This window comes from Solea solea, chromosome 20 (genome assembly GCF_958295425.1).
Source record: "Solea solea chromosome 20, fSolSol10.1, whole genome shotgun sequence".
NCBI classification, from domain to species: domain Eukaryota; kingdom Metazoa; phylum Chordata; class Actinopteri; order Pleuronectiformes; family Soleidae; genus Solea; species Solea solea.
In genome coordinates this window covers 8,624,490-8,647,616 of record NC_081153.1, presented here as the reverse complement: position 1 = coordinate 8,647,616, position 23,127 = coordinate 8,624,490, and the positions used below count along the sequence as shown (strand labels likewise).

General features: G+C 40.2%; 2 protein-coding genes, 2 long non-coding RNA genes and 3 other non-coding genes across 9 annotated transcripts; 3 read left to right on the top strand and 4 right to left on the bottom strand.

The window, feature by feature from the left end:
• Window positions 1–55: 55 nt before the first annotated feature.
• LOC131447363 (uncharacterized) lies at window positions 56–4,564 on the bottom strand. The gene is made up of 9 exons (XR_009234027.1): window positions 4,550–4,564; window positions 4,361–4,422; window positions 2,403–3,482; window positions 1,569–1,628; window positions 1,203–1,257; window positions 896–950; window positions 672–721; window positions 375–445; window positions 56–181 (listed from the first exon to the last, which is right to left on the bottom strand). It is a non-coding gene; the product is annotated as an uncharacterized LOC131447363 (long non-coding RNA).
• LOC131448022 (small nucleolar RNA SNORD99) lies at window positions 252–328 on the bottom strand. Its single transcript, XR_009234151.1, has one exon. It is a non-coding gene; the product is annotated as a small nucleolar RNA SNORD99 (small nucleolar RNA).
• LOC131448005 (small nucleolar RNA SNORA16B/SNORA16A family) lies at window positions 1,396–1,532 on the bottom strand. Its single transcript, XR_009234135.1, has one exon. It is a non-coding gene; the product is annotated as a small nucleolar RNA SNORA16B/SNORA16A family (small nucleolar RNA).
• rab42a (RAB42, member RAS oncogene family a) lies at window positions 3,248–7,220 on the top strand. The gene is made up of 2 exons (XM_058619105.1): window positions 3,248–3,462; window positions 6,779–7,220. Exons 1-2 carry the CDS (start codon window positions 3,248–3,250, stop codon window positions 7,218–7,220), a joined length of 657 nt encoding a protein of 218 aa, XP_058475088.1.
• On the bottom strand, window positions 6,704–12,959 carry LOC131447364 (uncharacterized). Its single transcript, XR_009234028.1, has 3 exons — window positions 12,835–12,959; window positions 11,627–11,768; window positions 6,704–7,604 (listed from the first exon to the last, which is right to left on the bottom strand). It is a non-coding gene; the product is annotated as an uncharacterized LOC131447364 (long non-coding RNA).
• LOC131448020 (U11 spliceosomal RNA) lies at window positions 11,143–11,277 on the top strand. The gene has a single exon (XR_009234149.1). It is a non-coding gene; the product is annotated as a U11 spliceosomal RNA (small nuclear RNA).
• Window positions 12,751–22,288, top strand: gmeb1 (glucocorticoid modulatory element binding protein 1). Of its 3 annotated transcripts, none has more exons than XM_058619101.1 (10): window positions 12,751–12,845; window positions 14,609–14,792; window positions 15,627–15,679; window positions 15,781–15,896; window positions 16,732–16,835; window positions 17,103–17,251; window positions 17,426–17,551; window positions 17,648–17,785; window positions 19,207–19,344; window positions 19,806–22,288. In XM_058619101.1, exons 2-10 carry the CDS (start codon window positions 14,671–14,673, stop codon window positions 20,630–20,632), a joined length of 1,773 nt encoding a protein of 590 aa, XP_058475084.1. In that variant the 5' UTR covers window positions 12,751–12,845; window positions 14,609–14,670; the 3' UTR covers window positions 20,633–22,288. The 3 variants fall into 3 exon arrangements, with proteins under 3 accessions (XP_058475084.1, XP_058475083.1, XP_058475082.1); XM_058619100.1 differs by lacking the exon at window positions 12,751–12,845 and adding an exon at window positions 12,928–13,035 and having other exon boundaries at window positions 19,222–19,344; XM_058619099.1 differs by lacking the exon at window positions 12,751–12,845 and adding an exon at window positions 12,928–13,035.
• Window positions 22,289–23,127: the final 839 nt, after the last annotated feature.

Below are 23,127 nucleotides of genomic sequence, written 5' to 3'. Positions count from 1 at the left end.
CTGCTACATGATAGACAACCTTTCAAAGCTCCAATGTAAAGATTAAAGAAATGTATTCATGTTTCAAACTTTTATTTCTCTTTAAACAGTTCCATCTCTGCACTCATTTACATGACAGTCTACATGTTTCTTCCAGGGCCTGCAGCAGGTCCAGACTTCCTGTGGTCCAACACATCCTCACCTGAAGTGAAAACCAAAAAAAAAAAAATTACTATGCAGTTAAATCTCCTGCAACATTCTGGAGAATCTTTGCCTGATCTCAGTCCCATATCCGCAAGCTTCATCCAACAGTCCACATAATATTATTTAGTGATCATCATAGATCAGAGCAGTTTACAGCCATTTGATAAACAAACGTTAAACTTTTCACATACCTTTAAACTAGGAAGACGACCATAGAGCCAAAACAGCCTGAAGAACTTCAACTCATGAGCCTGAGTAATGTCTGGAAATAAGTAAAACACATTAGAATCATAACCTTGACAGGATGTGCATGTAGGACAGTTGAGTGACTATAGATGACACAAAGAGCCACAACAGCCAAAGACCATCCTCTGTTTTCTTGCATGCACATGGAGAACCTTGAACTACGGAACAAGCCCAGGTCCTTAGGATAGCATGCTGGAACTTATAACTCCAGTTAATACGATCCAAGTCAAGTTTAATCTTACCTTCACACCAGTCATCCTCATCTGGCCACTTGTTTTTCAGTCATGGTCACCTAAAGAGAGCACCAGCTGGTTATTTTACAGTTTAAAACCCCATTGCTACTCAAATTAAAATGTTTTTGTTGTGGCTCAGTTCCATTAAGTGTCTCAATCAGACCTATTTCAGTGAGGGCAAGTTTGTCATCACAGCCAGAATTATACAATTAAAATAGGACTCAAGAACTTACATTTAAGTGATGTTGTTCCTCTACTTTGGGTTCCGTGTCATCCAAAAATGAAAGCCTACAGAGAGACAGTTTTATTTAGAAAAGGTTAAATGATTCAACTTAAAAAAGAAAAAAACTCATTAGATTTTAGTCCACTGCATCTACTGCAGCTGGTTATTTTACAGTTTAAAACCCCATTGCTACTCAAATTAACATGTTTTTGTTGTGGCTCAGTTCCATTAAGTGTCTCAATCAGACCTATTTCAGTGAGGGCAAGTTTGTCATCACAGCCAGAATTATACAATTAAAATAGGACTCAAGAACTTACATTTAAGTGACGTTGTTCCTCTACTTTGGGCTCTGTGTCATCCAAAAACAAAAACCTGCAGAGAGACAGTCATTGTATTTATAAAAGGTTAAATGATTCGACTTAAAAAAAAAAAAATTCATTCGATTTTAGTCCACTGCATCTACTGCAGATTTAGTAGACGAAAACACAAATTTTGACCATACATTAGAGCAGATGTCCTTTCCCAAAATGTTGCTGAAACAGTTACTTTGAAACTGAACAGCGACCGTCGGTGAAAGTCTTCATCTCGGCTTCGTATTGACCATTCAGTGCTACATGAGAGCATGAGCGGCTTCGATCGGAGCCTGTTGCTACACAGCATTAACCATAATCGAGTCATCTTACCGGTTTTGGATGCAGTCTTCCACACTGGGAGTGGTTTGATTGAGCCATGACTGGTTTAACCTGGAGAGAATACAGCAAGTACTCATTAGAAACAAATGTTACATTCCAGTATTCACTATAATAAAGTGAAAAACATGACACCATAACATTAATAATCCAATAATCTAGGTCATATACACAGTCCATACTTGGAATTACCTAAAATGTTAAAAGTTGAAACTATTGGATAAACAGGAAAAAGAATCCTGGAACTACTAAATCAAAACTCAATGCAAGACGTTTCCACAAAACTCGAGTCCTTGGTGATGCTATAAATTCTTATTGCATACTTTCCAGATAATGTCATTAAAAAATAAAAATCTGGTCGTTTATTGGTCTTTCGCACTTACAAGGTAGTTTGCAAAAAATAGGCATTCAATCTAACAGGTGTACGAAAAATGTTTCAATGTAGTTTGTGCAAGGAAAAAAAAAAAAAAAAAAAAAAAACTACCACGTGGTCAACCCACGTCTAGCAATATAAAAGTTAGCTACTGCTAACCAGTTTCTAATAACCAGGACCGGTGTTCGCTGCCTTCAGCTGACGCATATGTACACGTAAAATAGTTTCACGTTATTTAATACGTGTAATATAACGTTGTTAAAATGCTAAGGTGAGCAGTGACCGGGCCCTTCTGACCACACCAGGCCGCTTTTGCTAGTCATGTCAGCACACTTAGTATTCACATAGCTAGCAAACATAAAGCATAAATTCCATGGAGTTTCATGAGGCATTAAAAACGTGTGCAGAGTAAATATTAGTGTGTAAATCAAACAGATGTTTCTCTAAAGTCTTACCATTGTCAAATGTCAGGTTGGGTTCCACCTCACGGAGAACATGAAGAAGAAGAGAACGGAAGGCGGTTCCCATCCCATTTTATACAGGCTAGTTCCGAGCAGCTGCTCTCTGATTGGCCCGGGTAGGTCACGCGCGCACCACTTGCATGATGGGAGATGTAGTGTTCTAACTTTATTTTTTTACGAATCCGTTGTATTTCGGGCTTTTTTTTTACTTTTTAATGCAACACTTTTTAAATAGAAGTACATATTGACAGAAAATACATAATTATATGTTTATAGTGACACAATAATGACATTATGGAGCGAGAGCAAAGCCGGAAGTGGGGTGTCTGTTGTCCCACTTCAGAACCACGGACAGCAGCCTGTCTCCTCCTCTGTGTATGTGTGTGTGTGTGCGTGCGTGCGTGCGTGCGTCTGCTTTAGCAAACAGTTGTTAAATATCGCAGTTTCACGTCAGTGCTTATATTAAAAATGACCAAATCAGACTGAGCCTCGCGACAGAGACAAAAGACTGACTGTGCACAACATCAACAGCAATTAGAACAGTAACAATAAAACCTCAGCTGTGTTTCCGTGTGACTTTAAATCCAGATTATCCTGCAAACATTTCTTAACACACAATCGACTCATTCAGCGGGTTTTATAGGAGTGGAGCTAAAGGTGAGGGAGTCACATGACCAGTGCTGCGGCCGCTCCGTGAGCAGCAGTAGAAGAAGAAGACTGAGCTCCATGTAAACACAGCTCCACACAGGGCTTTGTTTCTCACACACACACACACACACACACACAGAGGGAGACAGAGACGGAGACAGTTCTTTGACACCCTGTCCTCTCGTCATGCCATGGATATTTTGTGGCAATACCAGTTCAGGATCATCCTGCTCGGGGACTCCACGGTGGGGAAGTCGTCGCTGCTGAAGCGCTTCACGGACGGGATCTACAGTGATGTGGCGGATCCCACGGTCGGCGTGGATTTCTACGCCCGCTCCCTCGACATCGAACCCGGGGTGAAGATAAAGCTGCAGCTCTGGGACACGGCAGGCCAGGAGCGCTTCAGGTAAGAACCTTTAAAAAAATCTGAACGATCAGAGAGAGATGTTTAATGAAATAATAACGAAGCGCGGAGTGATTCTTTTGTGTCCATTGTGGTGTAACGGAGTGGAAACATTGAGAATAAAATGGTTAAACACAGATTCTGGTCTGAGTGACTGTGAATCACTGCATCCATTCACAGATGATGAGCAGCCTCCTCATATTTAGGCCCCTTTTTTTATTCCGTCACACAGCAGCCTACAGTCCACAGTCTCCACGGCAACACATACAGAGAGATGTGGTGTCTATATCTAAATCTGGGTTTTTAAAAAATATCTTTTTGTTAGAGCCATTTCCTGCTGGAAAGTAACATTTTGCACAATTCATTTCTATTATATTTGTATAACGCCAAATCACAACTTACATTATCTCAAGACACTGTATATAGTGAGGCAGAAACCTGTTCAATATTATAGAGAGAAGAGAAACACAACAGTTCACACAATGAGCAAACACAAGGCATCAGTGGAAGAATTCTCTGACAGAACCACACACAAAGATTTGCAGCCATCTGCCTCGACGGGTTGGGGTGAAAGGAAATTTGGGGGAGAGAAAGGACAAGAGGGAGGTGTAACAGCTGTATCAAGTTATCAGTGATGACATGTTTATAGAACTACAATGTCATTTATACAGGCAGCAGCAGAGATTGTTAATTACAATGCTCACTCTCCTGCACCAAAGTCCAGTGTTTTTATCTCATGAGCTGCTTCTTTTTTACGTTTAAGAAAGATTTCAAGCAAAAAAAAATCACAAAATAACAAATTTTTAAGTTACTGATGGAGGCAGTGCGAGTGTGGACAGATTTAACATAGTTTTAAAGGCACAGTGTGTACAATTTCATGCTGCAGCTGAATATTCCTCACCTCTTCACTTTTGTAGCCTTCAGTCAGCATCAGAACATGTTGACTTTGTCCATTGTGGGCTACTGTAAAAAAAAAAAAAAAAAAATGGTGGTCCAAAATGGCCGCCTCCTGATATAGATAATATAAATATAAAAAGGTCAATGTGAGGTGGAGATGAAAAACAAAAACATTTAATATGATTTAACTCACATGGTTGGTGTGAGTGAAGACGGGGTGACTCGTTTCATCCGTTCACGGATGATGGGAAGATTCATATCTGGGACACATGGATGGTTGAGTCCCTGGTACAGCAGCTCGTCACTGTCTCCAGGGCAACACACACACACACAATCTGGTCTCCATGATTTACATTCATTTCCTGGAGACTTTAACCATAACTACTACTATAACATGTTTCTACCTTAAAATGTAATCATTTACATTATGGGGACATGATTTTTGTCCCCATAAGGAAGACAAGTCCCTATTATGTGAAAACTGTGACAAAATGAGTAATACCTGCAACAAAACATACACACGTACACACACACACACACACACACACACACACACACACACACTTGAACAGCAAACTAAATGCATAATATTTAACCAAAACCTAATTTCAAACCCTAAAACCGAGCCTCAAAAGAATCAGGGGGACCATCTAAACTGTCCTCATTTCCTGTTATATTCCCCTGAACAGTATAAACAAAGCCTTATCCCTAAACTTAACCTTAACCATAAATGTAGTTCCTCAGAAATGAGGTTCTGCCTCATTAGAACCAAGTTTTGGTCTCCATGAGGACTACTGGTCCAGAAAAGCCCCTAAAGAGGTAACAAATACAAGAACCCACACAGACAGACAGAGATGTGTGTTTCTCTTCTTCTTTCATCTGTTGCTTCTTCTCTTTCATGGATCGTCTCTCAGATCTCCTCCAGCGTCTGATGGGGTTTTCCTTCACTTCACTCGTTCACCTTGTGTTTGTGGAATAAAGCAGTCATTTTGTTCTTGCTGTCATCATTACAGACACATAGAGCCAGCGTGTGTGTGTTAAAAAGTCTACTGTTCTAAAAGTAGTCCAGGACTCTTCTGATGGGACCTGAAGATCCTGGTCTGGGGCAATTTAACTAATTCCACTGATTTAATTACTTTCATTGAGGCAAAAATTAAAGGATATCTTAATTTTTGAGCTAGATATCAAATTCTTTTTGGTCAAATCAGACTCTGTCATGGTATCCATGATGTGGTCTCTGGGTCAAACCAAATGAAACTGCTCTTAACTTTAAAGCAGAGGTGTCAAACCTGTGGCCTCCCACTTAATATCAAGCTATAATCAGGTATTTCTGTATTTCTAATGTTTTTTTATTATTTATAGATTCATCTTGCATCCCCGATTCCGACTATATTGTTTCATATCAAATCCAACACTTTTATTGTGAAATTGTTGTAAAAAATATTGTTCCAAATACCGTGATTGTAATTATATATTATATATGATATATATATATTATATATATCGTAAAGCAATCACTCCCTGCACCAAAGTCCATAGAGAAAAACAGCGTTTTTACACCACAGCAGACAGGAGTGTTGATGATCCACTGCTGCCTCCATCATTACATTTATATAGGTTATTCAGTTATTTCTGCATTTTAAGTCCTTTGTTCTGTATTAATTAACTGGCATAAAAGTTCAAAATGAGGCTGCAGTAGACCAGGAACTTATGTGTCTCTATGAGCTCAAAACGCCCATTTTCTCTATGGACCTTGGTGCAGGGAGAGAGGACTCTTCAGTTTCCTTCTGGAAAAGGCTGTTTAGTGAGGGACATATTCTTAAGATATTTTTATTATCTTAAAAACATGTGTGGCTAAAATCACCTGTAGTCATGTTGAGACGCTGAGACATGTGACTATGTCTCAGTGTCTCATACAATCACATGTCAAAACACATTTGACTTGGATTGGTTTTATACATGAGGTTTGACTTTGACCTGTCTTAAATGATTTAGGACTTGATTTTGGACTAACTTGAGACAGGTTTGAGGATTAACTTGGTCCAGATGAGTTGAGACTTGTGCCAAAATCTAAAAAAAAACAACTCTTACACTGCAAAAACTGATTGTTTCTGGGAAAATGTTCTTGTTCTTTTCCGTGAAAAGAAAGGTTTTTGCATTACAGCTTACTTTGAACTTTAATACAGACTTAAAGTTCACTTCATGGTTTGGTCTGTGTTCAAATATAAGGAAATCTAAAGGTATAAATTCTTTAAGACCCATTTTTAGAAAATATTTCTTAAATTTTGGCCAGTTGTGCCTAGTTTTTGGCTCTGTTTTTTCTTGTTTTAAGGCACATTACAGTTAGTCAGTGTTAAGGTATTTATTTACGTATCCAGCATTGGTAGATTATCTTCATTAATGTTGTCTCTCTTCCTTCAAGGTCCATCACGACCTCGTACTACCGTAACTCTGTTGGCGGGCTGCTCGTCTTTGACCTCACCAACCACAAAACCTTTGAGCACGTGAGGGAGTGGCACAAGGAGGTGAGCGAGCACATCCTGCCCCACCACATGGTCTACATCCTCATCGGCCACAAGAGCGACCTGAACAAGGACCGCAAGGTGACGCGGGACGAGGCGGAGCAGCTGGCGGCCGAGCTGGGCATCCGCTACGTGGAGACCTCGGCCAAGTGCAACAGCAACGTGGACCGCGCTTTTGAGCTGCTGACCAGAGACATCTACGAGCTGATGAAGATGGGGGAGATTGTCACGCGCGACGGGTGGGACGGCGTGAAGAGTGGCCTCACCGCCAAGGTCCTCTACCCGGCTGACGAAGAGGAGGAGCTGGCGACTGCGTCGGCCGAAAAGGGCTGCCACTGCTGACTGAGAACTCTCTCTGTGCCATCACGCCGACGGCCGACCTTCATCTCGCCGTCGTCGTCGTCCATCAAAACAAAGTCGGCACACAGTGATGTCATCATCCGTCACTTCCTCACCTTTGTGCTTCGTGTCCTCTGAGATTCTGTTAAACGTAGGGGTTCGTGAACGTCGTGGCGTGTATCGTTGAAACCAAGTTGTGTCCACATGAATGCGGTCGTTTCTGGACTCGTGGACACAGAAACCACGTGGAGGCTGAGCGTGCTTGTGGTCAGAACTCTTGAGGACACTGTGGTCTGGCCTCGCTCCAGTCCGTGTGGTTTCTTCCTGTCCACGTTTGCTTTGCCTGCCACCCCATAATGACTGTACTACTGTAAATAATAGTGAACACTGTAGAGACAAAAGCATAGAAGGTCACTCAATGCAAATCCATCATATAATAGTGTGAACAGACACAGTGCACTCTGTAATAAGCGTCACCGTATGAAATCAATGTGCTCCCCCTGCTACTGTAATCTGTACATGCACTTACGCCAAAACTGACTCTAACCTCTGTTAATACATGAGTAAGATTATGTATAAAAAAAATTATAATAGAGATTATTTCTAGTTAAAGTGATAGTTCAGGTTTGATGAGGTCCTGACACACACTCAGGGCTGACTTTGCTGGAAAAACAGATTTTATCCACCTAATAAGATCTACACCTGCTTAGGTCTGCAGTATCTCAAGAATGTGTTTGCAGCTTTATCTCGCTGCTACATCGCCTTTTCTGGCTGGCAATTGAAGTTTGAAAGACACTCGGCCTCCTGCACCAAACCCCATAGAGAAAATCAGTCATTTTAGCTCACAGGGACACAGGAGCTGCTGGTCTATTGCTGCCATGTTTGGTGAGTTTGTGTCTCAGAGGTAAATCTGTGGCAAATTATTCAAACACCGAATTGACAAAATAACACATGTGAGATTACTGATAAGGGCAGCAGTGGATCGACAACACCTGTGTGCTGTGATGTAAACTTGTGCAATTTCACAATGGAATTTGGTGTGGGGGAGTGAGTGGTTTACAAAATGACACAAACTTCCATTTTCTGTCAGGAAAGGGCTGTTTAACGTCAAGCAAAAGTGTCTGACACATTCTGAAGATGCCCCAGAATCACCCAAACAATGATTCTATGACTATAAGAATTTTGTGAGTCGAACATGGCGACGTCAGCGCCGACTGTTTCAGCACCTCACACCAAACACCCTGAATTATCCAGTTGTAATGAGAATATTTAGGTATCTGTAATATATAGCATTAACAGAAATAAGACATCAGATATGTCAGAGGTTAATCTGTCAGTTTTAATAATCTCATCAGTATTAGTAAAAATGTGCAAGAAAAGGTAGTTTCACTTTCATTTTGTGATTTTTTTTGACTCAAAAGCTCAATCGTGCTTTAGCTAACAAACGTGCAGCGACTCATTATAAACTCATGATCATAGAAGGACACGCGTTTTATTCAAAGGTGCCATGTGTAGAATTAAAAAAAAAAATAATAATCAAATGCAATACTAAAAATTATGTTTATTATCGCCTGAAAATGAAGAATTGACGTGTTTCCGTAACTGTAGGTTGAGCCTCGTTTTGTGACGTGATGGTCTGACAACAGCTGTTTAACTACCTTCAACGCAGAGAACCAACCGTGTTTGTTTTCAAATCTCCAGTCTTTCTTTTGGCTCTTTTGGCTGTTAATCCACTGATCCTGAGCTTTGACCTCTCACACACTCACTGCAACCAGCAAGAGATTCTCTTTTATGTGATGAAGCTCACTTTCTTTTTTCTCTCTCTCCCCTTTGAGTTAAAGGTCCAGTGTGTAAAATTCAGCTGCAATGATTTCTTATTTAGGAGGAACCACACACACAACTCTGCCAATACATCTTACACACTGTACCTTTAATAAATGCTGTATGTATGGTGACTGTACGGTTCTCACTCGCAGCTTATATTTGGCAAGGAATGTATTGTAAAACACTTGCAACAACCCTTTATCTGTATATTTTACTTCCTGCTACAATATTCTTCCACCTCATGTTATATAGTCAGATTTATATATAGTTTACTGTATAACAGAGGTATAACAAATGGTTCTCAAGACCGGTCTGGAGAGCAAGGCTACATCCACTCTACTGGGTTTTCATTTAAAATTGAGTTTTTAGGTTAAAAAAAGAGAAAGTACTGCATCCAAATTAGTGCTTTAACCAAACTTATGCGCTTAAAATGTATATCATGGTGTCATTAAGGGCGTGAACAGGAAGCTAATTCTCTTCTGTGGGTGTTTCCATAGTTACAGAGAGTTTTACTGACGAGAAATAACAAAGGATTGAACAGCTGATAGTCAAATCATGGCAGACAAGAACCAAACAGGAAGTGAATGCGGGGGAACTTTCAAATGAAAATGAAACAGAGCCATTGGCATGTTTTAAACGTTGCCATTTTGGAGCTCTTAAATGCCGAGGTAGTGTGGATGGCGAGCGCTTTGACACCCATTATTAAACAAAAACGGAGTAAGACGAACGTAGACCAAGACCGTTCTCAACTACCATGACAGTAAACCCATGGTCCTGACTTTGAGAACCACTGCAATTTTTACAATATGTTGTTTTTTTTTGTCTTAATTGTTTTGGATAGTTTGACAATCAGATGTTAACATTCGGTGTTTGTCGCCACCTGCTGGTCTGACTGTGTTTAACACGTCTTGCGTGTCTCATGTAAACAGGGTTACACTGCATGATATCTGTCACTGTAATTTGTACTCGAGACGCTGTTTATAGCAAACTGTACGCCCATAAATACGATTGTCCATCTCCTGAACGCTGCACAGGCAAGACAATTGACTGACAGCCTAAAGGACAAATCCGCTTTTTGAAGGACTCGATATTATGCTTATTTCTATATCCAAAATTTAGACTCCACTTGTAATCTTAGAGTTAGAAGAGCCAATCTTCTTTGTTAGTAAAACCTCGAAAAAGGAGCAGCTCATTTATATACATATATGTATATATACATATATATATATATATATATATATATATATATATATATATATATATATATATATATATACATTCTTATTTGCTCTGCTCACTCTCAGAAAGACAGCAAATGAGCATGTTCCGTAAAATGTCGAACTGTGATTTTGAAGGCTTTACGTCATCCCACTGGAAAGATCAGATCAACCCACTGTCGAACTGTGGTCATCCTGGAACCTTCCAGCCCCACACACACACACTCACATTTCACAGCTTTATTAAAATAAATGTTATTTATTTTCTATATTATGTATAAGGGAGTCCTTTATCTGATGTGATTTTACTGATTGGTTAAAAAAAAATTGAATAAATAGATGCCCAGTGAATAATGTTTGTCCTGGCTGTGTCATTTTTAACAAGGTTTGGCGCCCTCTTCTGACATGTTGAAGGAGGATCATCATGACCTAGTTTGGAGTTTTTTATTTATCTATTTATTTATGGCTGTCAATAAAAAAAAAATTAAATTCATACAATTAGAGGAAGTCTTCCAATTATATAATATAGTAAATGTTTTGATGTTGCTTTGTTTTATTTTATTGTATTCATTGATATATGATGTTTTTTTGGAGTTGGAGATACTAAAAAGTCCCTGCATTACATGAACGCAGCACCGTGTAGTTAGAAGCCCCGCCCCTTTGCCCATAATGCCTTTCGGATATTAAATCTACACAGAAAGCCGCTCTCAGACCAGGATTAAATCACTGATACATATATATTTCTGTGCAAAAACGTCTTCATGTACATCGTGAATACAAAAATACCGTGAATAATGTTGTGGTTGATGTTGTTGGTTTTTCAACCTCTGACTGAGCAACATGTTGTGCTTCCATATATAATGACGCATTCAAGGACTCAGGTTAAAAAGGGCTTCTGCTATGATTGGCACTGGAGTTGCGGCGTAAGCTGCATATCCAGCGGAATCGCCATCAAAAGATTTCGGAAGCATAATTTTTGCCAAACCGGGCTGCCAGTGATCTACTGTCCTGGCGCCCCCACAAAGTGTTCAATAAAAAAATTCGTAGTCAGTGAAATATCATTATGGAAATAATGCAGAAATTGTAGATGACTTGGTAAAGTAGATTTACTTGAAATACATTGGTCAAGTATTGTATTTCAGTTCCACTAATTACATGTTTTAGGTCATTTTAAAGGTACAGTATGTAAAATGTTGTTATATCTAATGGTTTCTGTAGACTGATGTGCTGTGTGGCCATTCGTTGTTGTCGTTGTGACGATAATCTGTTCAATGGTGATGCTAGTTAGCTGCTTTTTATGCACAAGTAGTATCCCAGAATATAGCTTGGAGGTTGTTCTGAATAAATACCATCCTAGAGTTCACTTACCTCTCATCATTTGACCTCTCAATAGTTTCCTCCTCCTTAGGGAAGCTACGGCGGCCTTCACAGGCCAGAAAGGTTGTTGTTCGTCTTCATTATGCAGTAAAGCTCCAACTCAAAGCACAAAATGCTGGCTTGTCTGTTCATGCTGCAAAAGAAACATGACAGTTAGTGCATAATGCCAGCACTTGTGTAATACTGCATTTTATTTGTAGTTGGAATTTCCAACTTGAATTTCCAGTGCAATCTCACAAAATGTCATTTCTCCTTCTTTTCTATTTGTGTTGTATTTCTGTGGCAGTGTTACAGCACCATATACAGGCTGGACATACATACTCCACCAAGATTTTCTACTGATGAGACACTTTTTTGAAACAGTGCTGTGTTTTTATGGAAAACTTTTTGAAAACAAAAAAGATAAGGACCTTATTGGGTATATTGTTCTGGCAGAACTCTACTCTGGGTTTTTTTCTTTTCCATTAGTGATAGTTCCTGGTACCTGCTCTGACCAATATGACTTGTCTGATAACAAACCGAGTAGAGTGGAGTCGAGCAGAGTAGTGCTACAACTGTATAATAAAAAAGCACCTTTAAGCATTCATGATACTTAACCATCTCATGAAACGTGAATTAATTCATGAACCATGAAATACCTTCTGAAACACTAATAACATCGGGGCTTATCTATCTGCAAACAGATCATACCCTATATAGGATCTTTATCCTTGTTTTCTGTAAACATGGCATTGTCTTCATGACCACTGGAAGAGTCATGTACTGACACAAAACACATCACACTAGATATAGATCAGAACTAGAGCAGTCAACATCCTGGAAATGTGCATTAATCTCCTACATTTAGCAAAGGCAATGTGTAAAGTCTCAATATTTGAATAAGGAAAAAGCGCCAGTACATCTCAGTGCTTCATATCCAGTGTACTACTATTGTTTCACAAATTAAACACCAATATTATCTCATGAAACTCGTTAAAACGCTGTGTATTGTATTAAAATATGTGTATAATATTAAACACACTCTTGTTTCGCACACAGTGAAAACCAGAGTCATTTAAAATGAAGTGAAATGCAGTTGAATTTGGAAAAAAAAGTGGTTCTGGTTCACAAGAGCGGGCACAGATCAGCAGGAAGTCAAGCTTCATGAGCGGAAGTGCGCATGCGCCGCAGCTCCCCACAATCTAAGGGATGCGTTTCACCTCTTAAAACGGTAAGGATACGCTCATTTCCTCCATGTACCGATTCAAATGTGGTTCACGGTTAATTTTAGCCGGTCGTACGCGGCGGGCGGTTGTTTAATCCGCGGGTATCGGGTGAAAAAGCGGAGTCGGGGCAGCGCGAGACAGGCTCGCGCGGAATGGAGGAGCAGCAGCGGCGCCGCCGCCGTGCCGTTGTTTGCTGTACGTGCCGCCGCACAGGGAGACGTCATTTTGAGGGGGAGCGGAGAGTTAAAATGCACAGTTACGAAAGGACGTACGGTTCATAGTCGAGCGGCACGTAACCGCCACATTCTAAGTGCCGAGCCAAACCTGCGTGGGCCACTATAGTTCACGTTGTCACCCATATTCACGCTACTCTCGAGTTACGCCCTTGTGCGTGAGCCACAATGGCTGCTTGTATCGCCGCTGATGAGCCGAGTGAGCTCCGCTGCCCACGGACGCCTTGAGAAAACCCCGCTCAACTTTACTAAAATACACGCATTCATTGTGAATTCAACTATAGCGTTTAAACGTGAATGTGAGCGGGCTGTTTTTATCCCGCGTCACTCAGCGGTGGCTCGATAAACCACGTAATTGCGGCTCTCATTTCTTGAAATTGTCGCACTTACGTTGTCACTTTTGCGCTAAAGTTGACCCTTAAAAAAAAAAGAAAAGAAAAAAAGCGGGTGGATTAATTTAAACGAGATAAGACGAGTGTGGTCTGGTGATAAAAGAGCTCATCACAGGAGCCTTAATTTCAAATTATTTGAAATAAACAAGTCTCTTTTAAGAGTTAAAAATATATATCATTTAATATATTTAAATTTTTCTGTTTAGGCTACATGTTTATTTTGCATTTATCTCATATTTTATATTTAGAAACATAAAAATTATTCACATTTAAGAAACTGAAAGGTCAGAGAAATCTCGTTTTAATGATGCAAAAAGCAAACAGATTAATCGATTATCAAAATAGTTCTAAATATAAATTTATACTATAGTTTCGGCCCTATAGTAGATATAAATAATAGAAGATATGAGATAAATGCAAAATAAACATGTAGAAACAGAAAAGTATGAAATATCAATACTGAATTTATCGTGTTTTTTTTAAAGAACAAAATTACTTGAACAATGCACAATTCATAAAACAGTTGATTAATATAATAATCATATTTTATATTTAAAATAATATGTTTACATGTCTATTTTGCATTTGTCTCAACTTCTATTACTTACATCTACTTATAGTTAATTAATCGTTTAATTAATAATAATACATTTACCAAACATCTCTTGGAAATGATTCATTAACCAAATAAAAAAATGAAATTGGGTGTTACAGGCTGTAAATTAATCTTTACATGTTGCACAAATTTGTTCTTGTCACAATTTATATCCTGATATGGATCACGATAGTTTGCCATTACACTACATTGACGTAGTGTAATGGCACTAAACTCATTAATTGTAAGTTTGTAGTTGTAGTTTTAGTCAAAGGGATCATCCTGGTTATTTGAAATGAATTTGCATGAATTACTGACTAGGGGTGTATTTAATATAAAAAAAGTAGTGTCTGATTAGATGCTTATTTAGAACAGTAGACCAGCACCTCCTGTGTTTTCACGAGCTAAAAACATCAATTATCTCTATGGACTCTGAGGGCGGAGAGTGAGTGGTTGACAAATGTCTCCGTATTCTAAGAAAAGGTTGTCCGCTGGCAGGTTTTTATCTTAGACGTTCACCTTTCATTATTTGCCCTCTTTTTTTTCAGATGAACACACTCCTGGACAGCTGTCCCGTGAAAGCAGCCTCTCTGTCGAGACTACTCTTAGCATGATGGCGACCACAGACGAGGTCACGGTGTCCATGGGGGAGGTGGTGATGGTGAAAGCTGACGGGGAGAATGACCCCAATAAGACTCAGGTCATCCTCCAACTCCAGCCAATCACGACTGGGTATGTCGTCAAATGGGAATTCTGGTATTTTTCGATCTGGGTCCTATGTCTATTAATATGAATAGTTATATCATAAATGGCTCGGATTGTTATCGTAAGAGTCAGTAGTGTCACTCAAAGTCTGTTCTTCTTCGTGAGACTACGTGAGATCACGCGAGACTGCGCTCACATTTTAAACATAGGGCCCAGTTTGAAAACTAAGTGAGGGGTAACCTAATAAAGCAGTAAAGACGAGGGATGCACAATAGTGGACCTTTTGCCAGATGTATCGGGAGTGTTTGGGCCAATAAGCGATGTTTTTCATTAAATCTCTTCTATTGTTATCACAATATTTTTAATGTGTGTGTCGCAGCAGCTTTAGAAATACGTTTTCTTTATTGTGCGAAATAAGTAAACATAAAAAAATAATAGTTGGAGAAGGCGCATAGAAGCCAAGGAGGTAGCAGATTATTCTGCCTACTGTTTTAGTCTAGGGCTGCAGTGATTATTATCAACTATTCTGATAATCGATTGATCAGTTTGAGTGGTTAAGCTTTATGATTTTTCAGCTTCTTAAACGTGAATATTTTCTGTTTTCTTTGCTCCATATGACAAAGAAATCATTAAAACTGAATGATTTTGGTTTTTGGACAAAACAAGACATTTGATCATCATTTCCAGGTTTGGTAACCCTTTTTCAACATTTTATGAAATTTTATGAAAGTACGCAATTAATCGAGAAAAGAATCGTCGGATTAATTGATTATGAAAATATTTTAGTTATCAGTTATATCTGGGGATCTTGCTGTGTTTGAACACCTGAACTATCCCTTTATTTTTTTTGTCTTTTCTCAGAGATGAATCTGCTGAAACAGATGCAGCTGTCATAGCAGTCGAAGCTCATGCAGGTAAGAGGTTGTTTGTTGTTGTTGGGACAGCATTTTTATTGCTACAGTACAGTCTCTTCATGTTTAATTTGTGTATCTTTACTTTCCTTTTTTTTCTCCAGACAAAGCAGACGGAGACGAAGTAGAACTCGGTTGTCCCATAACGTGTGGCGACTGTAAAGCTGTGCTGCTTGTGAAGAAATTTGTGTGTCCAGGAATCAACGTAAAATGTGTGAAGGTAGGTTGATTAATTATTGTTTTTAAAGAAGACGCTGAAGCTAAAAAACAAAAAGGAACTAAATTAGTGCAACACCACTCCTATCACCAGTGGTTTTTTGATCTCCAATAATTGATGAGTTGTTTGGTCCATAAAATGTCTGAAAATTTTGGCCGGTGTTTCCCAAACCATGAAATGATGATGTTCTCAAGTGTCTTGTTTTGTCCAAAAAACAACATGATTCAGTTTTAATGATTTCTTTGTTATATGGAGCAAAAAAAACTGAAAATATTCACACATATTAGAAGCTGAAAAATCAGAAAACATGTCCTAATTATGAAAAAAAAGACTCAAAATAGTTGATCAATGCACCTCAAACAAAATGAGTTAGAGGAAAAAGAAAACGGCACAACTATTCTTATTTTATCTAGCAAGTAAAATGAAGTAAGATAAAATAAAACACTTAATCTATCTTTTTGCTTTATATGCCTGTTTTATTTTTCTTAACCACTTAATCAGCTTCATTGTATTATGACATTATGAAGTTCAAGACCTTAGCTTTGAGGTCATGTTCTCTATCTAACGCTGATGTACAGCAGTGTTTCCCAAAAAACTGGGTCAGTACCCACAAATGGGTCACGGGACATTTTTTGGGTCCCCAGATTAATTTTTTCCAAACGTTTAGTTAAGATTTATGTGTATATGTTTTAAAAACATGCATAAAATGGAAGTAGTAGTCCTGGAAATTATGTAAATTAGACACTGTGGACACATTTGTACTTGCCATCTTTAGAAGGGGAAAAACTGATGTTACTGACCTCAGTCACAGTCACTGAACCCACACTCTCTGCTCCAGTATGAAGACCAGCTCATCAGCCCCAAGCAGTTTGTGCACATCTCTGGAAAGGCCACTCTGAAAGACTGGAAGAGAGCCATCAGGATGGGCGGAGTCATGCTCAGGTCAGGGGACTTCAGTCTTCTCACCTATTAGTCATCTTCATCACAGGTTACATGTAGGCCATCACACACAGACAGTGTGAATGTTAAATCTGAAACGACAAAACATTCCGTGTAGCTTTATATCAACGCACTAACAACATGCTGCTCTGTAACATCTGTGCTGTAAATGAGATGATAATTATGATTCCAGGCCTCACGTTGTGTGTGTGTGTGTGTGTGTGTGTGTGTTTTAAATGTACCACTGACTGTATGATTTCTCCTTTCCAGAAAAATGATGGATTCAGGTCAGCTGGACTTTTACCAGCACAGCACTCTGTGCACCAACACGTGCCGCAGCACCAAGTTTGACTTGCTCATCAATAACACGCGGTTTCCCCCAGACGGCAGCGGACTGACCACGCCCACATCGTCTCAAGGTGAGAGCACACCAGTTACATCAACCAACAGGACTGATATGATGACTGTCATGTCGGTGGTCGACTTGTTAGCCTGTAAGGAGAACAATATCTGTTAGAATGCTCACACTTAGACTGAATTATAGTTTGTTGTTATCACGTATGAAAATGTTCTCTTTCCTTCATGAACTGCAGCTCAGGTGGTTCTGGGTGATGGTGTGACAGTGGGTGAGGACAGAGCAGAAGCTGTGACTGTTAAAACAGACTGGAGCTCAGTGTCACAGGAGTCTGTTGACAAGAAGGAATCTAACGAGATCTCAGGTCAGACACACGCACGCCAGCACAGACCTGCTGTGGAAGATCGTATGTAAAAACACACTGACATGTGCCACATTTCTGTCCGTCTGTCTGTCACAGAGGACACATTGAACTTCTGGAAGGGAATCGCTGACGTGGGTTTGCTGGGTGAAGTGGTGACCAACATCAGCACAGAGCTGCTGGAGCTGCTGAACGGTGTCCAGCAGCTCAGGAATCTGGCTGCTTTACAGGACACAGGTACACAATGATGCCAACACACACACACACACACACACACACACACTGTTCTGCTGGGAATATCATTATCATTACAGAGCATGTGTGTGTGAGACTCACCATGACATCACAGCAGCAAAAAAAAAAGTTGTGAATAAATCTTCATTGACACCTTTTCCTTCTTTTTAAATAATAATTAACAACACACATAGTGAATTATAGAGTTTGTGCTCAGAGGGATTTAGCAGTGTTCCATTTCTGTCTCCTCACGGCACTTACATTTAAATGCTTTTTCTATTTAGGCCATGTTGAATCCCTCGGGGTTAACCACTAAAACAACGACGAAAAGACATTGTAAACACTTTCCATTGTCCACTTTGTGTATTTATGGTCAATTGTAGATTTTGTAGCACTAATGATCTGCATGATTCTTAACTTTATGTGCATTTTCTCGCTTACAGCATGTGAGTTTTAAAGCTGTAGTTTGTAGACTTACAGCATATATATAGAAAAATGTCTGTTGGATTGAAATCATTGTTACATAAGTTCCCACCGTGCTGATTAAGTCTATCAGCTCCACATAACTCTCTCTCCATTTATGTCAGTATAAGCAGTATTGAGATGCCTGGCAACATTCCTGCACACAGGAAGTGATTTGTTTCATGTCAAGACAGACAGAGGCAACATAACATTGAGCTATAAAAGCAAGCAAGACACAGAAAAGATTCAGAAGTGAATTCTACTGCTCGTTCAACAGTTTGACAGGATAAACATTTCTAGTCTCCTCCCGCCCCTGCTCTGCTGCTGTATACCGCACAAACGCTCTCTCAGTCAGGGCTGATAGTTTTGCTTCACATAGCCTGTTTTCAGACAAAGGAATGATGTTACGTTATCGTTTCTGTTCACAAAGACCAAACCTTTTGAATGAGAATGTAAACAAGAACCCACAACTCTAACCTCATAAGTATAAAAATATGTCCTACATCCTCTAAACACAATAAAACAGACAGACAAACGAGCTCAATCCCTCGTTTTAAGGAACATAGAGAACATGGTCTCCGTTTTCCCTGTGCTGTAGCTACAGTGCGCAGCCATAACAGCCAATCACAGACGCAGTCCATTTAGAAAGTGTTGTCAGTGTTAGGGCTGGCTCTGTCACGTGTGTAATCAAGGAAAATGAGCAGTGAACTTGTGAGGTAAGCAAATAAAAATGAGTCGTACATTTGCACGAATAAAGGGAGAGGAAGAACAAATTCAACAGCCGGTTTTAAGCTGATGGATGAAAAAAACAAACAATCAACAGCGGGACAATTTAAAATGTCCGCCGCCGCTGCTGGTTTCTATCAGAGTCGTCACTGAATAAAATGTACAACGGCTGAATTTGTTCCTTTCCTTTCTGACTGATCACATGACCCTTTAATTGATTGCCGCACTGATCCCAGATTCCTGTCTGGTAGAGGTGGCGGTGCTCAGTAACCTGGCTCAAGTCTTCGGCCTGCTGGACTTGGTGAAGAACGTGCTGGAGAGGAGGAGGCAGCAGACAGATCCCAGCCAGCAGCAGATCCTCAGCACACTCAGCAGTGAGTACACAGCAAACACGGCCTTCCGGGAGGTTCTTCTTGCTCTCGTTATGCCTGAACGGAGCTTGTTCAACCCCAAATATTCACTGTTTTCTTCAAGAAGACAGTTAAAACAACCATAGAACCGGAGACTCAAGCTGCCAGATATTCTATTTGGCGAGTCTTGTCAACAGTGGACAAACTAAACACCACCTTCGATGCTAACTGAAGGCTACACTGTTTCTCCAACACACTTGGAAGAGAAGAGTGAAGTGAAGGATATTCAGCTGCAACATGAAACTTCACCATTACATTTTACACACTGTACCTTTAAGTGGCTCAAATCTATTTTTCCTTGTATCTCCGCTGGCAGCCATGCTTTCAGTCAGAGCTAACGAGCTGGTTTTTAATGTAGTGGGTCAGCAGGGGGCACTCACAGCTCCGGCAGAACTGACTGGGTGTTGACTGTGTTCTGTGTGCAGGTCTGGAAGTGCAGCTGGAACAGCAGAGGAAGCAGCAGCATGTTCGAGCTCTTCTCTCCTGCCCACAACCGGCCAAAAGCAAAACCCCCAAACGTCAAACCAAGCGGCCTCGCCTCCACAGACCCGCCTCCACCACCACGCTCCTGACCTCCCCCGTCAACCAGCAGACCACCCTGCACCCGCAGCAGTTCACCGTCCTGTCCCCCATCTCACTGTCCTCCGTCGGTCAGCCCTTCACTGTGGCGGGTTTGCCCATTGCCTCCCTCGCCCAGTCCTCAAACACCGTCACGCTGCTTCCCGCCGGGTCACAGCTCTTCACTCGCTACATGGTGGCCGGAGACGGAAAGTCAGACACCATCACCTTACACCCGTCCTCGGGGCTCACACTGGTGGGCACCACCGCTGCCATGCAGGACTCCAGCCAGCTGGGGACAATGATGAGCCCTGTAGAGCTGGTGCACCTGAGCCAGCAGGGCAGCAGCACAGAGGTGGTTCCCATAGAGGGTCAGGTGATGGACGGCACCATGCTAGTCCAGAGCGAGGTGGAATCTGGTCAGGAACACACGGTCATCGAGATCAACCCGACGCCGGTGGAGCAGACTGTGGGAGTGATGGAGCTGCAGCTGAGCGGAGACTCGGGCACAGACGCAGCCTCCATGGTCGTTCAGAGTGCCATGGAGGTGAAAATGGCTCCCGAGGGGGAGGAGCCTCAGTGCCAAATGCAGGAGGAGCAGACTGAAGGGGTTCAGGGGCTGGAGCTGGACGCCAGCGGACAGTTGTCTGGCATCCAGATAGTAGTGATAGAGGAGGAAAACAAAGTGAAATGAGACTTGTGTGAAGTTAAACCATCTGGTATTAAATGAACGTCTGTCCTGAGAGATCTGACCCCAGGTGGACAGCGCCACGTTAGTGTGGCATTAAAATGCTTCCTGGATCAGAACCCACTTCACCACCGCTCTTTGCTAATTCACATGGAGGAACAAAATTACAGCACTGTGTTGAAAGTCTGAGGTTGTCTGAGGTCACCAGACCTAAAGTCTGAGGTCACTAGCAGCTTTGTTGTTTTTATGTCTGACAAATTCTGTCATCATAGACGTTTGGGTTGGAATAATGTGACTGAACGTTGGTCAAAGAGTTAAACTCACACAACACGGGTATGTCATGAATAAACCTGGTGTAATTCACGGCAGATATTTGTCAACATGTAGAGATGCACTGATGCCACAAGTACGACTACTTAAATTAGTATTTAATAATACAATTACAGCAAAAAATAATGTTAAACTAATTTTATTTACTTCATTTTGACTGAACAAAATCAGGGCTGCAACGATTATTTAATTAATCAATTAAATTATTTCGATCAATGATTATTCTGTTTTAGTGGGGTCAAAAATGATTACTGAAAAACATCTGAGAACGTCATTTCCATTTTTCAACATTTTCTGGACCAAACCAATACTCAATTAATTAGGAAAATACCATTACCGCTTAAACATTTACAGTCCCCTTTCAAAAAGAATTTGATTTAAATGAATAAAGCTTAATATTTAGTGGCAAATCCTTTCCTGTGATGTCATGTTCCTGTGTTTTCGTGTCTTTACAGTCTCTTAAGTCTTTACAAACTGCTGAGTTATTGCGACACATCTGCTTACTGCTGCTCAGCTCACTGTCGGTATCGGTGCATCCTTATGAATTTAGGTTCCTCTCCAGGTTTAAGAGAGTCGGGGTCGTGCTGCTGTTGTTGGGAGTGTAAGAGTGGGTGAGACTAAATATGCTTTATTATAAAAACGGCACTCATGTTTCCCATATTTACTCTGTAATAATGGGCTAAAGCAATGTAAGAAATTACATCTGTTTCATCCAGATTATGGTTGGACATGGTTCAGTCCCATTTAGGTTCAGATGTTAATCTCAGCGACATCTTAACACATCACCACGTCTTGCAAATGCAAACATTTCAGGTTCCCGGTTTGTTAAAGTGTTCAAGTGATGTCACTGTGTGGTCATTCTATTATTTTTGATAAAAACAACAAATCTAACGGTGGCCTGAGACTTTTGCACACAGTGTTGTGCGTTTTTAAAGGTTCTGAATGTACAGATGTGTTTGTCATCAGTGTGTGTCACGGCGGCGCCAGAGACACAGTTTGGACAGAGAACATTTTAACATTATTTCAACAAATAAAACTCAATCGAGAGGCGCTGAGTGAACCATAATATTTCACGCACTGCCGTAAGGTTTCAACCATTAGAGAAAGACGAGACTTATGTGTTGATCAGTGTTGATATTGTGGTGATGTTCACAAATAAATCAGCGTGTGAAGAGCTGACAAAGTGTAAACTGCTTTGAGTTCACGGCATCAACTCTCTGACCTGTGTGACTGCTCCCTGCTTCAACAAGAAAGTGCTAATAAACATGTTCCTTTTTTAAATAACAACAGTAATAATAATAATGATGTAATAATAAACAATTTATATGGAAACGTTTTGAATAGTGTTACAAAGTGCGTTATCGTCATAATCAGGTAAGAGAACTGTTAAAAATGAAACAAGCAAGTTGATTAAAAGTACAATATTAAAATGAGTGAAAGTAAAAACGGATGAAAATGCATAAGAAACAAAATCAAATTTAAATCTGCATTCACAAAGTTTTTCATGACAAGCAAACAAGAATTTAAGATGTGATTTGTCTAAAATTAATCGGAAGACAGGGTCATGTGTTGAAGCAGGGGCTAGCTTTGTTGCCTCATAGCAAGAAGGTCACAGGTTCGGATTCCACTTCGACTGTGTGTGTGTGGGGAAATATAAAATACTCAGATTGGGATTAAGTTAACTGGATGTACAACTAATACACAATTTTCGGAAAACGATAATGTCATAGCCTAACCTCTCTTATGGGTTATAATTTATAACTTTCTCTTACCGTCTTCTTTTGTTTGGAGTTTGAACACAGCAAACACACTTCATGCACATCCTCCTATAGAAGCTTGTTTCTGCCGTCTGTGGGAAAAAAGAATCAAAAAAAATCATGAGATACTAAGTCATAATTATGAAATTGAACGTGACCTGTCCAGGATGTGACCATGCCATTCACCCTCATGTGGAGGATAAATCGGTAGACGATGAATGAATGAATGAATGAACACCAAAAAGTGAGTTCCAGAAAATGTAAAGGTCAATAAACACTGAAGTCTCTTTTTGTCACATATTAAGATTTTGGAAGAACCAGTTACAGTAATATACCAACTTAAAAGTGTATTAGTTATTGTTATTATTATTATTATTATTATAATATTTATTGATTAATTTTCAGCACAAAATC

Coding starts and splice junctions, on each gene's coding strand:
- gmeb1 (XM_058619099.1), top strand. CDS start 12,993: ATGGAGGAGCAGCAGCGGCGCCGCCGCCGTGCCGTTGTTTGCT. Junction 14,793..15,626: donor CTCCAGCCAATCACGACTGG/GTATGTCGTCAA, acceptor GTCTTTTCTCAG/AGATGAATCTGCTGAAACAG. Junction 16,836..17,102: donor ATGGGCGGAGTCATGCTCAG/GTCAGGGGACTT, acceptor TCTCCTTTCCAG/AAAAATGATGGATTCAGGTC.
- rab42a (XM_058619105.1), top strand. CDS start 3,248: ATGGATATTTTGTGGCAATACCAGTTCAGGATCATCCTGCTCGGGGAC. Junction 3,463..6,778: donor GCAGGCCAGGAGCGCTTCAG/GTAAGAACCTTT, acceptor TCTTCCTTCAAG/GTCCATCACGACCTCGTACT.